The sequence below is a fragment of the Montipora foliosa genome, chromosome 3, assembly GCF_036669935.1.
Source record: "Montipora foliosa isolate CH-2021 chromosome 3, ASM3666993v2, whole genome shotgun sequence".
In the NCBI taxonomy this organism is placed as follows: Eukaryota; Metazoa; Cnidaria; class Anthozoa; order Scleractinia; family Acroporidae; genus Montipora; species Montipora foliosa.
The window spans coordinates 18,969,621-18,982,120 of record NC_090871.1 but is presented as its reverse complement, the minus strand read 5'-3'; the positions used below and the strand labels follow the sequence as shown (position 1 = coordinate 18,982,120).

The 12,500-nt window shown below is 40.4% G+C and overlaps 1 protein-coding gene across 7 annotated transcripts in view; it reads right to left on the bottom strand.

Moving 5' to 3' along the window:
• Positions 1-12,500, bottom strand: part of LOC137997003 (ankycorbin-like) — a 35,641-nt gene that overhangs the window by 15,673 nt on the left and 7,468 nt on the right. For 5 of the 7 annotated variants that reach the window (XM_068842678.1, XM_068842676.1, XM_068842675.1 and 2 more), the window contains exons 7-14: positions 11,746-11,847; positions 10,784-10,882; positions 10,604-10,696; positions 10,280-10,444; positions 9,858-10,067; positions 9,328-9,410; positions 1,740-2,472; positions 1-488 (exon numbers count right to left, since the gene is read on the bottom strand). The exon at positions 1-488 is cut by the window's left edge and continues 35 nt beyond it. In XM_068842678.1, coding sequence (XP_068698779.1) covers positions 1-488; positions 1,740-2,472; positions 9,328-9,410; positions 9,858-10,067; positions 10,280-10,444; positions 10,604-10,696; positions 10,784-10,882; positions 11,746-11,847 — 1,973 coding nt within the window. The remainder of the gene's footprint in view (positions 489-1,739; positions 2,473-9,327; positions 9,411-9,857; positions 10,068-10,279; positions 10,445-10,603; positions 10,697-10,783; positions 10,883-11,745; positions 11,848-12,500) is intronic. The other 2 variants (XM_068842681.1, XM_068842680.1) reach the window with 1 other exon arrangement.

Below are 12,500 nucleotides of genomic sequence, written 5' to 3'. Positions count from 1 at the left end.
CAGTCCTCACACGGCGCCCTTCCCAGATGTGGAGAACTTCTGCTCCTCATTGCACGGCGAATACCTCTGTCAGCAGAACAGTTTCTGCCCAACTCGGGATTACACCTGTCCTGGAATTCCATAAAGGGTATGTTATATCCTGTGGAAATCTGTCCAAGTTTAAGCTCCAACTTGCTTAATCCTCCCCTGATTAATCCGCGGATTTCTTCCTTAACATCACCGCTAGAGTCTCTTACACTTTTGCTAACTTCTCGACATTCATCAGTGACGCGTCCCAGCACACGGTCATATTCTCTGTCTTTGATCTGTTTCTCCTCTGATTGCTGCTCTTCCAGTTTCTTTTCCAATCGGTGCAGCCTGTGTTCTAGCCTACGCCGCGTGGATTCTATCTCAATTGTGCAACGTTCTTGCCAAGCTTCAAAACGATTTAAGGACTCTTTACACGTCATGCAATTAGCCTCGTTACATGGAAAGGGTCCACAGTCCACCTAACAAGAAAATACAGCGAACATTTTCGCGCTTAGAGTCATATAATTAACATTAAATACTTTCTTTAGGGCTGCAACATCACGAGAATTAAATAAAAGAAAAAGATGGCAATTCAAGACCTTGCTAAATCATCTGCAACATGAACATATATTATGCGATTGTGTGTCTCATCTGTCTGGTTCGGATGCTCTACCAGTGAACACCGGGATATTCGCAGTCGTACTATGGTACGAAACAATTCAAAAGTACTCTACGTGGCTCAAGTTTTCATATTCTTCATCTCAAATAATAATAATAATAATAATAATAATAATAATAATAATAATAATAATAATAATAATAAAAAATAATAATAATAATAATAATAATAAATAATAATAATGACTTCATTTAAGTCTCGAGCTTATTTTGCCAAGAACGACTACTCTACTAATAGACCACTTTCGATATATTAAAATTCAGTCCTAAACAAAAGGCATCATCTCGAGGCTCTGGGGAATAAACTCATACAAATCCTTATATTTATTCCCCAGAGCCTCGAGATGATGTCTTTTGTTTAGGACTGAACTTTAATATATCGAAATTGGTCTATTGGGGACACTACAAATCAACTGAAATTTCAACTAATCAAATCAAATGTTGGTTTTTGAAGAGAGGGGAAAATCGGAGTACACAGCGAAAACCTTCGGGAGCGGAGTAGAGAACCCACAAACTCAACCCACATATGGCATCGAGTCCGGGAATCGATTCCGGGCCACATTGGTGGGAGGCGAGTGCTTTCACCACTGCGCCAGCCCTGCTCAGCTCCCAAATCATACCAATCGCTGAGATCACCCGTTTGATCCAAGGTACATCGACTGGATTATCATGCATAGATGTCTGCTTGAAATTCATGAAACTTCAATCCCTGGATAAGACGTCTGGGGACACGCCATTGGTCAGTTACTTCCAAGAGATGTCAAATTCCCACCCACCACTACAGCCGTGGGTTCCCCCCACCCCCCACCCCCACTTCCCCCTAAACGATATTGAAGACCATATCTTGCACAACAGTTTTCACAAGTGATTGGCCACAGAGACCCAACATTGTTCAAGAGGAAGAGAGATCAATAGAACTGTTATTTTCTTAGAGGAAAAAAGTGTCTCAAATGGTTTCAATTGGCTGTAGGTTCATTCTAAGTAGGAGACAGGTGTTTTGGAGGGTTCTGACTGAGTAACAATTGCTAACGAAGAAATTATATTTCTCTTACCTCATTTCCAGGGCAATGGTCTTCAGTTCTCCGTTTGTGATGATGACGTTCATGATGATGACGTTTTTCTTTTCTTGATTTTTCTCTTTCCTTCTCTCTTTCATGGTGGTGTTTCTTTTTCCTATATTCTTTCTCATCGTCGTTTTTATCCAAATATTTATGTCCTCTGTCCTTTACATCTTCCTCCTCATAATCTCTTGACCGTTTATGTTCGTGTTTTGACCTATGTTCTTTGTCTCTATGTCTCGACTCTTTGTGAGATTTTTCCCTAGATTTTCTTAATCTTTCCTGACAAATACTACAATCAGCTTCACTTCCCTCCATTTCATCCCGTCGCTTGAGTTTCCTGTCCTTTTCCTTTTCTTTCTCTTTCCGTTTTTCCCTCTTTTCTTTTCTCTCTTTATCCTCCTCTCGATCTTTCTTACTTATCTTCTCTTTCTTTCCAGCCTTGTCCTCTCCCTTTTCACCTCTCTCCTTTCTTTTCTCTTTCGTTTCTTCCGTTTCTCCTTTTTCCTTCACCCCCTCCACAGGTACGCTGTGGTGAAAACCATTCCCCATCAACTCCTTGGAAGGGGGCAATTTGTCCTTATGCTTCTTGCCCAATAAAGTTCCGTTTTTCATTTCGGCGGTCAAGTCCTGATCGCTAGTACTTCTAAATAAGTTAAATAAACCTTTATCCTTTTTGGTTTTCTTGGGTGTAAAGCTGATTGCCAGGTCATCTCGGCTTTGAGCACTGTGGAGAAATAAGACCAATCGCAAAATTGTTACTGTTGAAACCTACGCGAACAGTGTAAGGGTTATCGAGTCCACGGAGAAGGGTTGTCAGGCGAGGCCTTCTGTTTATGGTCCATATATATCCAGAAGGCTTTAAAGCTTACCATTAGCAGATGAAGTGACAAAGGCAGCACTTTCTCCTCAGTTATTCTGAGCCCCATAAGATTGATTCGGACGGAGCTCGAACCCGCGACCTCTCGCGTGATAGTCCGTTGCATAACCAACTAAAAAAACTTCAGATTTCACTTGAAGCGATGGATTCTGACCCGGGGCCCGTTTCTCGAAAGTCCCGAAACTTTACGGGCCATTTTCGGGTGTCACAACTCCCTCTGTATCTCAAGAACGGAGGGGATTTAAGTCGTCAAACTTCACATTTAGTTTGGTTTTTGTTACCTTGAAAATATCTTGAAAGATCGGCTTTCCTGAACAAGCGTTTCGCAGATTCACAAATCGCTTTCCGGGCCCGAAAAGTTTTCGGGACTTTCGAGAAACGAGTCCCTGGAGATAGGAAGATCTGAGACCACCTGAGCCGCCTCAAGTTGGAAAATATTCGTTAGCAAAAGAGGGAGGGGAGAGAAAAAAATGTGGCAGCGAAAGGGCTTTCAGCTTCTCAGTTAACTTTGCCCATGACCCTCACCTCACCAAAATTTATTCGGTATCAATACTGAGTGACATTGCATAAATCTGGAGACATTAATTTTTGACTAAACTTTTAGTGAATGCGGCAATGGTTTGTACTAGTAAGCGCCACCCTCACATATAGGCTCGCCGTCCAACGGCGAAAGTTAACAAACGCCCGCGGATAGGTGTTGGTGATTCAGCGATTTTAAAAAAGGGTGAGAAGCTTGAAACAATACTTTGACCACACTTAATGAATTCCTTGTTATTATCAATTTGACCCCAGGGGGTAATTCTAAAAATAATACAGTAGAAAGACTTGAGTATGGAGATCAGTCAACGAAGCAATTAGCGACACTGGTCATTGCAAATCCAGGTTAACGCACATATAAAAACAAATACAGTGGATTGTCGGAAATTCTCCCTAGAATCCAAAAGTTATCAAGACATACGATGCAATGAGGTTAAATATTAAATCCCCAATATTCTTGAGAAACAGTTTCCAGTCTACCCACGTTAAAGTGACAACAAGTGCTCTTCGTAATAAGTGTCAAGTGACTTCACATCATCACTTCAGCATGGAACAAAAGGCAATTAGCAAATTTTAGTTTTCATTGAACACAACGATTTTCATTTCACAATTCCGACCTTGGACAAAACTTAAAAAAAAAACCAATCCTTGGCGCGCTATCGAATAAGGCGCATTCACATATAGGGAAGATATCGTTGACGTCACCTATTGTCATAAATGTGCCAACCAGAGTGTCATTGGCTGTCAAAACAAAGGGTCTTTTGTTCCTGTGGTTGGCACATTTGACTAACAAAAGCAATGTTTGTAAACAGATAGCTTCCCTATTGCGCACTTGTCATTGCATTTTATTTTTATCGCGCAATCCGTTCATAGAAAGCTGTTTTTCTGTGCGTTAGAATTAAAGAACAAAACCATAGATATAAACGCTTAACCATCGCAATGTGTACTCTTTGTAAGACCAAATAATCGGTTTATTCCTACTGCGCAACACTAATCCACAGGAACTGAGCTCTCATGCAAAGGTCTTCATCTGTTTCGGTGAAGAAAAAAACACGAACGCCGATCACGATAGGACGCCGCACAATACAACAGGCCCCGCACGTGCGCTTTACATTTTTGGTACACTTCCAAGAAAGACAGAAAGAACGAAAGAAAAAAAGAAAGAAAGAAAGAAAGATAGATAGATAGATACATAGAAAGAAAGAAAGAACATTTTATTTAAGGAAGAACACGGCACAGTATTATACCTTAGTGTATTCTCCCATACAGCCCCCCTCAGGCAATGATAAGCTACATTTTGGTTTTGTGAAAAAGTAACAAGAACCAGCCCAAGCTTCATAGGGCAACAACTAAGATGCGGAATCTTGTCCACATTGGTGAGAGGCGAGTGTCCTCTTCCCTACACCTGTGAGGTTGCGATATATATATTCTCAATTGACTGTATAGCTAACCTTCTAAAATATAAACCATAATGTGTCTGATTCGTGGAGTTACAATTTTTAAATTAGTTTTAATGATTAGTTCATTTATTTATTGTATTCATTTTTGTTATAAATGTACACGTTTCAACGACCTCCTTGGTGCTTACGTGTTAGTAAACTAATTGATCGACCACTTCCTCCCGCCTATGTTTTGAGCAGAAAAACGTACATTTTAACCGCCGAAAGAAGCATGTTCATATTTTCATTGCAGGTTTAAATGTGACTTAAATAGTAACAGTAACTTGGCGATAAGAAAGCCTTGAACGGGATTTGAACAGGCCCTGACCTCTCCAATACCGGTGCAGAGCTCTGCCAATCAAACTATCAAGGCAACTGGGAACGAGCGATTTCACGTTGACTGACAAGGGTTAGAAGATCAGGAGAGAATCACACATGATTTTGTTCAGACAATTCCGGAGAAAGAGTATAGAAAATCAATATGCAAAACGGGCTCAGGAAATCAAAGGACCAGATGCTTTCAAGAGTATTGTCCATAAATGCTCCCCAATTTGTTTATTTATAACTTTCCTCCTAGTGTCCAATATAACAGTAAAAAATCCGCACAATGCAGAAATCATTTTTAGTTGACATCAGGTTCACTAAATGAATTCCGTGAAGTACGCTGACAAACGCAGGAACCTTATGCAGTACTTAAATTTAAGCTAATCCATTCTTAAACGATTTCCAACTTAATAAAACGATCGCTTTAACACGAATTTTGCCTGAGGCAATAGTAATATCGTTAACGAAGCAATTCAGCATAACTGTTCAAGTACAAGGATTCAAAGTTTGACCGTACTTCAAAACCGCAAAGCCACATCATAAACAATAGAGATATGAACGGAATTATTAAATGTCGGCAAACAAAATCACGATATCTTGGCAAGATATTCAAGAACAATTTGAATCCTGAAGTAAAAGAATTCAAAAAATGATTCTTAAAATTTCCGTATAAAAAAAGCAACAGTCTTACGCCATTTAATTCTAGCGTCTGCGTGGAATTCACTAAAATAACACGAGCTTTGGCTGTGCTTTCGCTAAATTAAGAATCTAAAACTTCCAGGTTAATCCGCAAGAGAATGAAAAAACTCTAGCAGCATGTGACTTCTGTTTTCGTAAAACAAACAGGTCATACAAATAAACAGCTCTGTAGACTACAAAGGTCGTCGTATTGGTTAAAGTTATAGAAAGTAATGATACAAATATAACTTAATGGAATACGAGGGAATGCTTTGGTAACATCAAGAATTCAAAGTTATGATCAACGCATTGAAGTCTTGTTTCTGATGACGACAAGCAAAGGTCCAGCTGAACCAATTCATTCTGGCATTTTTTGTACCACAAGCATTTTTCCCGTTAGCAATAATTTTAAAAAATTACGTTGGGCCAAGAACGATACAATTAAAGTGGTACATCTCAAATCCTATCGTGGATACGTTATGAGAGAATCTTTAATAACGAAACTTAATCCATCAAGTTCGCTGTTACACTGGAAGTTTGCATGTTCGCAGAGGGATTTGAAAAACTGTCTTAATTCAAAGCCGGATGCTATCGTTAACATGCCAGTCACTATCTGTTCGTTCGCTTTCGATTCTTGGTTGGAGTTGACTGCTAAAGAAGATGAATACTGATTGTGAACTTTCATACACACGATATAAGTTAAAAGGCAATGTTTGGACGACCAGACATACAGCAAAAAGTTAGTAAACAGATAAACCACTTGTCTGCAGTCGCCAAAGGGGGCGAATTGTGTGCATTAGACCTCCGGCAAAATGGCGTCTACTAAAGTGGCGTGAAACAAATAAGAAATTTTCAAATCGAAGGAATGAGTTAAAATCGCTAGAAAGTTAGCTAAATGATGTAACGCAAGCGAAAAGGCTAAAAGGGACTGAGCGAACCACTGAACTAAGACTTGTGTTGATTATTCATACCTGCTCATAGTACAGATCCACGGGTTGACTTGCTTTCGAGACATTTCAAAAACGCAGTATTCAGCAGTGAAAGTCTCAAGCGATAGAAAGCATTATGTTATGCAGGTTCTTGTAACACGAGAAAGGATACTTCATCTTCGTGGATGGTGCCTTAGCAAGCGCGAAACTCGTCTTGTGTACAAATGCAAGGCATGTCGTGTGAATTCAAATTAGACTGATTCATAGTCCGTAACAAAAGTACAATACCGCGGTATTAAGGACCGCCCCGTAAGCCTTCAGCTAATACACCCACATCGGCCATCACGCTTAGTTGTTACTGCAGGCTGAATGACACAGCGATGGCTGTCTCGGCTACCGAAGCCAAAAATTCTCGCTATTTCCATCTTGCAACAGCGCTAAATGTGTATCTTTGTTGGGTGTTGAGAACTTCCCACAATTTTGTCCCAGATTCAATGGCAAAACATAACATGTATTATAAGGTTCTTCGCCAGTGATGTTATCATTTAATTGGGTTAAGTTAAACCACAGGATTGTTCCATTCTCGATAGGAAATGGTACTCACGAATGAGAACTAAGTAACTACAATACACATGCAAGGATTCAGTTGACAATTCAGTCTGATTCAATTCGCCTAAAGGAAAGGTGTCCTTTCGCGCAACTTTATGACAGCATATTATTAAAAAATCGTGTGCGGTCAAATCAAGCTTAAATGTTTAGGAAGGTTAATCTCTTGTAAATTTGAAAGGCAACGTCAAAACGCCATATTTGCGTCATTGTAGGTCAATCGATTAACAGCAATAATTACCTTGTCGTCGAGCGAATGAGTGTCCGCTTTCTATCTTTCCTTTTTCTTTAGTCAGTGACCCTCGTTGTACATCGCGGCCTCTTCAAAGCTCTGCACCTTAGCCCGAGTGACTGATAACCATCAAGAAACAATCACTTCATTTCCTTTTTGATGTAAAAGCACTTGATTATTTTTCAATTACCGAAATTGACTCAATCTCGAAAGGGCTCTCTTCATGGTTGGAAGACGGCCACGTTTAAGCGACAAAGAATTTGAATTTCACAATTCGAGTGTTATCTATTAAAGTTCAGAATGAAAGCAGCTCTTTTAAGCTTCGAAAGGGTGTTTGACCAAATTTGGCCTATTTTGATTTCTTCTGCGGCTTGAAAGACCTGGCCCTAGTTCTTGGAACGATGGATAGCGCTATCCGACGGAAAAATAACTAACCCGTGGATGCGCAATTGGTTTTCGCTATGATTTATCCGCTGGATAGTGATTTATCATTCCGGCGGAACAACTGAGGCCTGGAATTTTGTCGCCTGTGACGCAACACTCTTTCATTTAATCGTCAATTTAGGCTGTGCACCATCAGATCTTAACCCTTCAAACGCTGCACTTAATTGGAACGTTGCTGTTAATCCGATCACTTAATAATTATCTCCTTTTCAACAGGTACAAGTATCCTTGAAAATCCTTTTTGGCTTGATATAAGGTCTCTTCTTGTGATGTATTCCAAATCAACTGTCCAAAAATATCATGGAGGACCCATTTTAGTAACAACCATCAAGAGACTCAATCGTGTCGAATGAAAATTCCGACTCAAAAAAGTAATTTTCATGATTTTAGCTACACGTGCCCTTGGAAATGTACCGCCTCGAGACGACGGGAAATTCTCTCCATATTGTAAAAAGTACAATGTTTCTGTAGGCCAAATGTTTGGGTTTTTGCCGTTGATAGCAATGGAAAGAAGGAGAGATATTTATAAACAATTATTGGATGAGGTTTTTGTGATATCCGGAATAATCAAGGTTGAGGTAAGTGTTATCAGCCACAGCCTTCGGCTTCGGCTGATAACACTAACCGAGACCTTGATTATTCCGGATATCACAAAAACCGAATCTAATAAATGTTTTATCATACATTGTTTTGAAGAAAATAACGAAAAACGCATTATCGCAGCGATCACAGTTTATTTTCAAACACATTACTCTTGGAAATCATGCATTGCGCGCGCAACCTACAGATTATTCACTAATCTGTAGGTTGCGCTGTTTCCCAGAATTAACTGTAGGCTTTTAGCCAATGAGAAGACAGATGGTGACTACAATGTATAATATTATTTGTAATAGGACTCTCAACTGTCCAGTTTCAAAACAATTAGAAGAAGAAAATTTCGAGGACTGCCAAATTGGACGAGGTGTAGGCCTCGCCCACCTTGGCAGTCAGAGGATTTTTTTAAATCAACTGGGCAAGCATAAAGTCCCTTAATTTATTAACTAAATAGGTACCTCTGAATCAAAAAGTCGATAACGTCCAACCAGCACAACCCTTTTCATTGCCATACTATTCACAGATGATGATTGGCCAACACTAACGGCCAACTTCGTTCCCAGGGCTTTTCTCCGGCGAGAGTAGGGCTCTACTCTCGGCGGAGAAAAGCCCTCGGAACGAGGTTCATACTCAGCTTCATTATATTCCTTAGCATTTGATATGTTACTGGAAAGTATAATATAATTTTTTTAAACTGGATTTCAAATTTTAAAAATGGACAGTTGATACAAAATTAAAGAAAAATCGACCTGCTGGACCCATGATATTGTAGAAGGAACCGAGGCAGCTAGATAATTGAACACCGAAAACGTCGAAAAAAGGCTGTGTTCCCAACTCTTACTCCCCCCCCCCCCCCCCGCCCTCAAGCAGCACCCACCCATCCCATACCAAAGATTGACAACACATGATACTTCATTACCTTTTCTTGTTCTTGCCTTTAATATGTGAAAGTGAATTCTTCGATTCCAAATGCAGTCCTGGGTCAGACAGACGTCTTTCTTCCTAAACAATCGAACAAAGGAGATGAGTGCCTGTTTGAGTAATCAAGCTCTAGCTGTTCAAAAGATGAATAATCTGTCTGTCGGATAAATTACACAGCTACAAAGGAACACGTTTTCTTTAAATCCTCTACGAATGACTAACATGCTGTAGTGCCATTTATTCTTTCACGAGCTTTCTGCAGGAATGGAAAAGGCAATTACTTTGAAGTCTTCCGTCGAATCATATATCAAATCGAAGCGCAGCCCCGCCGCAGAGAGAAAACGTTGTTATTTATTCGTGTTTTCCCATCGACTTTCTTTCCCTAGCGTAGATTTCGATTGAAGGATGAGAAAAGCAACATTTCATGCAACCTTAATGTATTAGCTTTCGTTTTCACTTCATCATCTTCAGTCGCAGCTCGCTAAATCCAAGTTCAAATACACTCCTAAACACAAATATACTCATCACCTGTGATTTGTTCGTGCTTCTTGAACGGCTCCGGGGATATTTTCTTACTTTTCTTTTTCTAAGAAAGGCGCTGTACTCTCGCTCAATTGAACACATCTCATTGGGTTTGATTTTCAAAATCTTATACTTCCATTTTCCTTTATCTTTCTTTCCTTCACTCCCTGAAAAGTGGCTTGAGTCGTCTTGACTCTGGCATGTCTGGGATGATTTCTAAAACAAACGAAAAGTACATGTTAAGTGAGGGAGAAGGTATGCAAGCCTCAAGGGGTGACCTACGTGGAGCCCTACCCACCCTCCCCCCCCCCCACCCATTTTTTTCGTCGGGGGAAGGGAGTGGCGGGCACGGCTACAAGTAGAAAATTAAGCTCAGAGTAGGGTTATCGCTATTTCACAAGAATGAAACGCGCACGCCCAGAACTCACCTTTGGTGGAAAGGCGGGTACCTTCGGGCTGAGGTTGTCCTGGGGCTGTGGCTTTGGTACCCACAGCGGTGTCGCAGTAGTAGCTTGCGTGGAGCAGATGGACTCCACTGGCATGCTCGATAAATCACAACTGCACGGTCTTCCTTTTCTACCTCTTTTGAACATCTGAAAATTAAAGTGACCAAAAAGATGAACTGTCTTTGATGCACCATTACAATTTCACTTTTGCAAGTGGACTCGTGCTTCAATTATACGTTAAATTCGAAGTTGCAACCGTTAAAATACGCAACAATGTAAGTTAAAAATCACATTTTATTACTATACCTTCCAACTGCCATTACAGTTTGCGGGAACTAATTGTTTTGCAATCTTTTTAAATCCATTTTGAATAGCTATATCCCTTGCTGTGTCACCAACCTAACAGGCAACAGAAAGAGGGGAAAAATATCGATCATCGTTATCATCGATAACACAGAGATAAGCACAACCTATCTGTCCTCTTACGTTATTTTTCGTAGTGATGATGCTTCGTGCCTCCACCAACATGTCGACCAGTTTCTCGTGTCCCATTCTAGTAGCAATATGAAGGGCAGTATTTCCATCCTAAAAGGAAAGATACGAGTCGACTTTACAACACTTGCTGTTTTCAAATAATGCTTTGGACATAGAGCGCTTTCCATTTGAAAGGTGAAACCGGTGGGAATCTCCGCCAAATGGCACCGAACAGTAGAAAATTTCCACAATTAAAAGGCAACTACCATTGGGCAGGAAAATTGCCAGAGCAAGAGGTTACGCTTAATGGTTCTGTACTGCATTCCATCAATAGAACATGGGTCTTCCATCATGAAGCAAATGGTTACGCGATAAACCGGTCATTTCGGTGAAAACGAGAAAAGAGGAGTACGTATGAAGTTAATCCCTTTTTTCTGAAAAAATTCCAGTGGTACCAACTGTTCCATTTGTTGTCCTACCGGAACGACTGGTTTTTCCATTCAAAAGGAAATGACTTTGGCCAATCACTGCAGGGCAGTCTATGAAACGAACCTATCATAAAACAGAGCAAACACATGCAGCCGGCGCAAAATTATTGAAACGGCAATGCAATCCTACGTCTGTGGCGCTTAACATTGAGAAATGACAATTGGGATATCCATTCCATAATGTTAACTGGTTTTCCAAGAACACCCATCAAGCTTTACAAATTGTGAAACCGCGCCGACATCGTTCGAAGGGTTTCAAACCGGTAGATAATATCAATGGAAAGGAAAAATACAAGCTGGTTCGCAACAACTGGAATGAAGAGAAAACCTAAACGAGTAGTCCATAAATTTCGGATAGATTACCACTTACTTTTTACCCAAAATCGTCGAAATTTTTGGCTAAATGGTTAGCACATCTGTCTACTTCAGTGAGCGAGCACTGAGGAACTTACAAAGCGCTTAATTTTGGAGTCTGCAACAACTCACATTGTTTTGCTCGGAAACGTTGTCCTGGCATTTGGCTAAAAGAATTTTACAGACATCCACGTGACCATAACGGACTGCAACATGCAACGAAGAATCGCCGTACTGTTGAAAAAAAAAATACATCAAGCAAAATCTCAATTTATCGCCTCGAGATGTTCATTTGGCCTTGGATTTTCGAGAAAATCTTTAGGAAGCTAATTTCTCTTAACATTCACCCGCAGATCCACGGCATTAGGGACCTCAAGGAAGACAGACGAAGGGAAGACAATTCTCATTTAAGAAAATAAATCCGCGTCGCTGAAATTGTCATTTCGCCGTGAACATTCCAAGTTGTTCAGGCTGAAAGTTGTGTGGTATAACTATACAGGAGTTAAACTGGCGTGAGCCGCCGCAACCACAAAGTCTTTTGAAAAGAGAAGTACTTGCCGGATATTACTGCAATCATTTCGCAATCATTCCTAATTTCTCTAAATGTAATTTGCGTTGCAACTGTCCAGAAATTAAACTGACAGGAAGGAATTTCAAACGAGAATTTGCTTTAGCTTCCCCGAATAGACTCCAGAGCCGGCGGGTTGGACTACGACTTCGAGGTTTTTGTTCTGAACAAACACAAACGCACACACACCCCTCCAATCTAAAGGTTGCCGCTACTGAAGATGAGGGTCGAAGATGACTACGACGAAGTTGAACAGGTTGAATAAATGCGATGACGATTTTAGCATTTTTTTAGGCAGCTCTTTTCCACGGGAAACGGG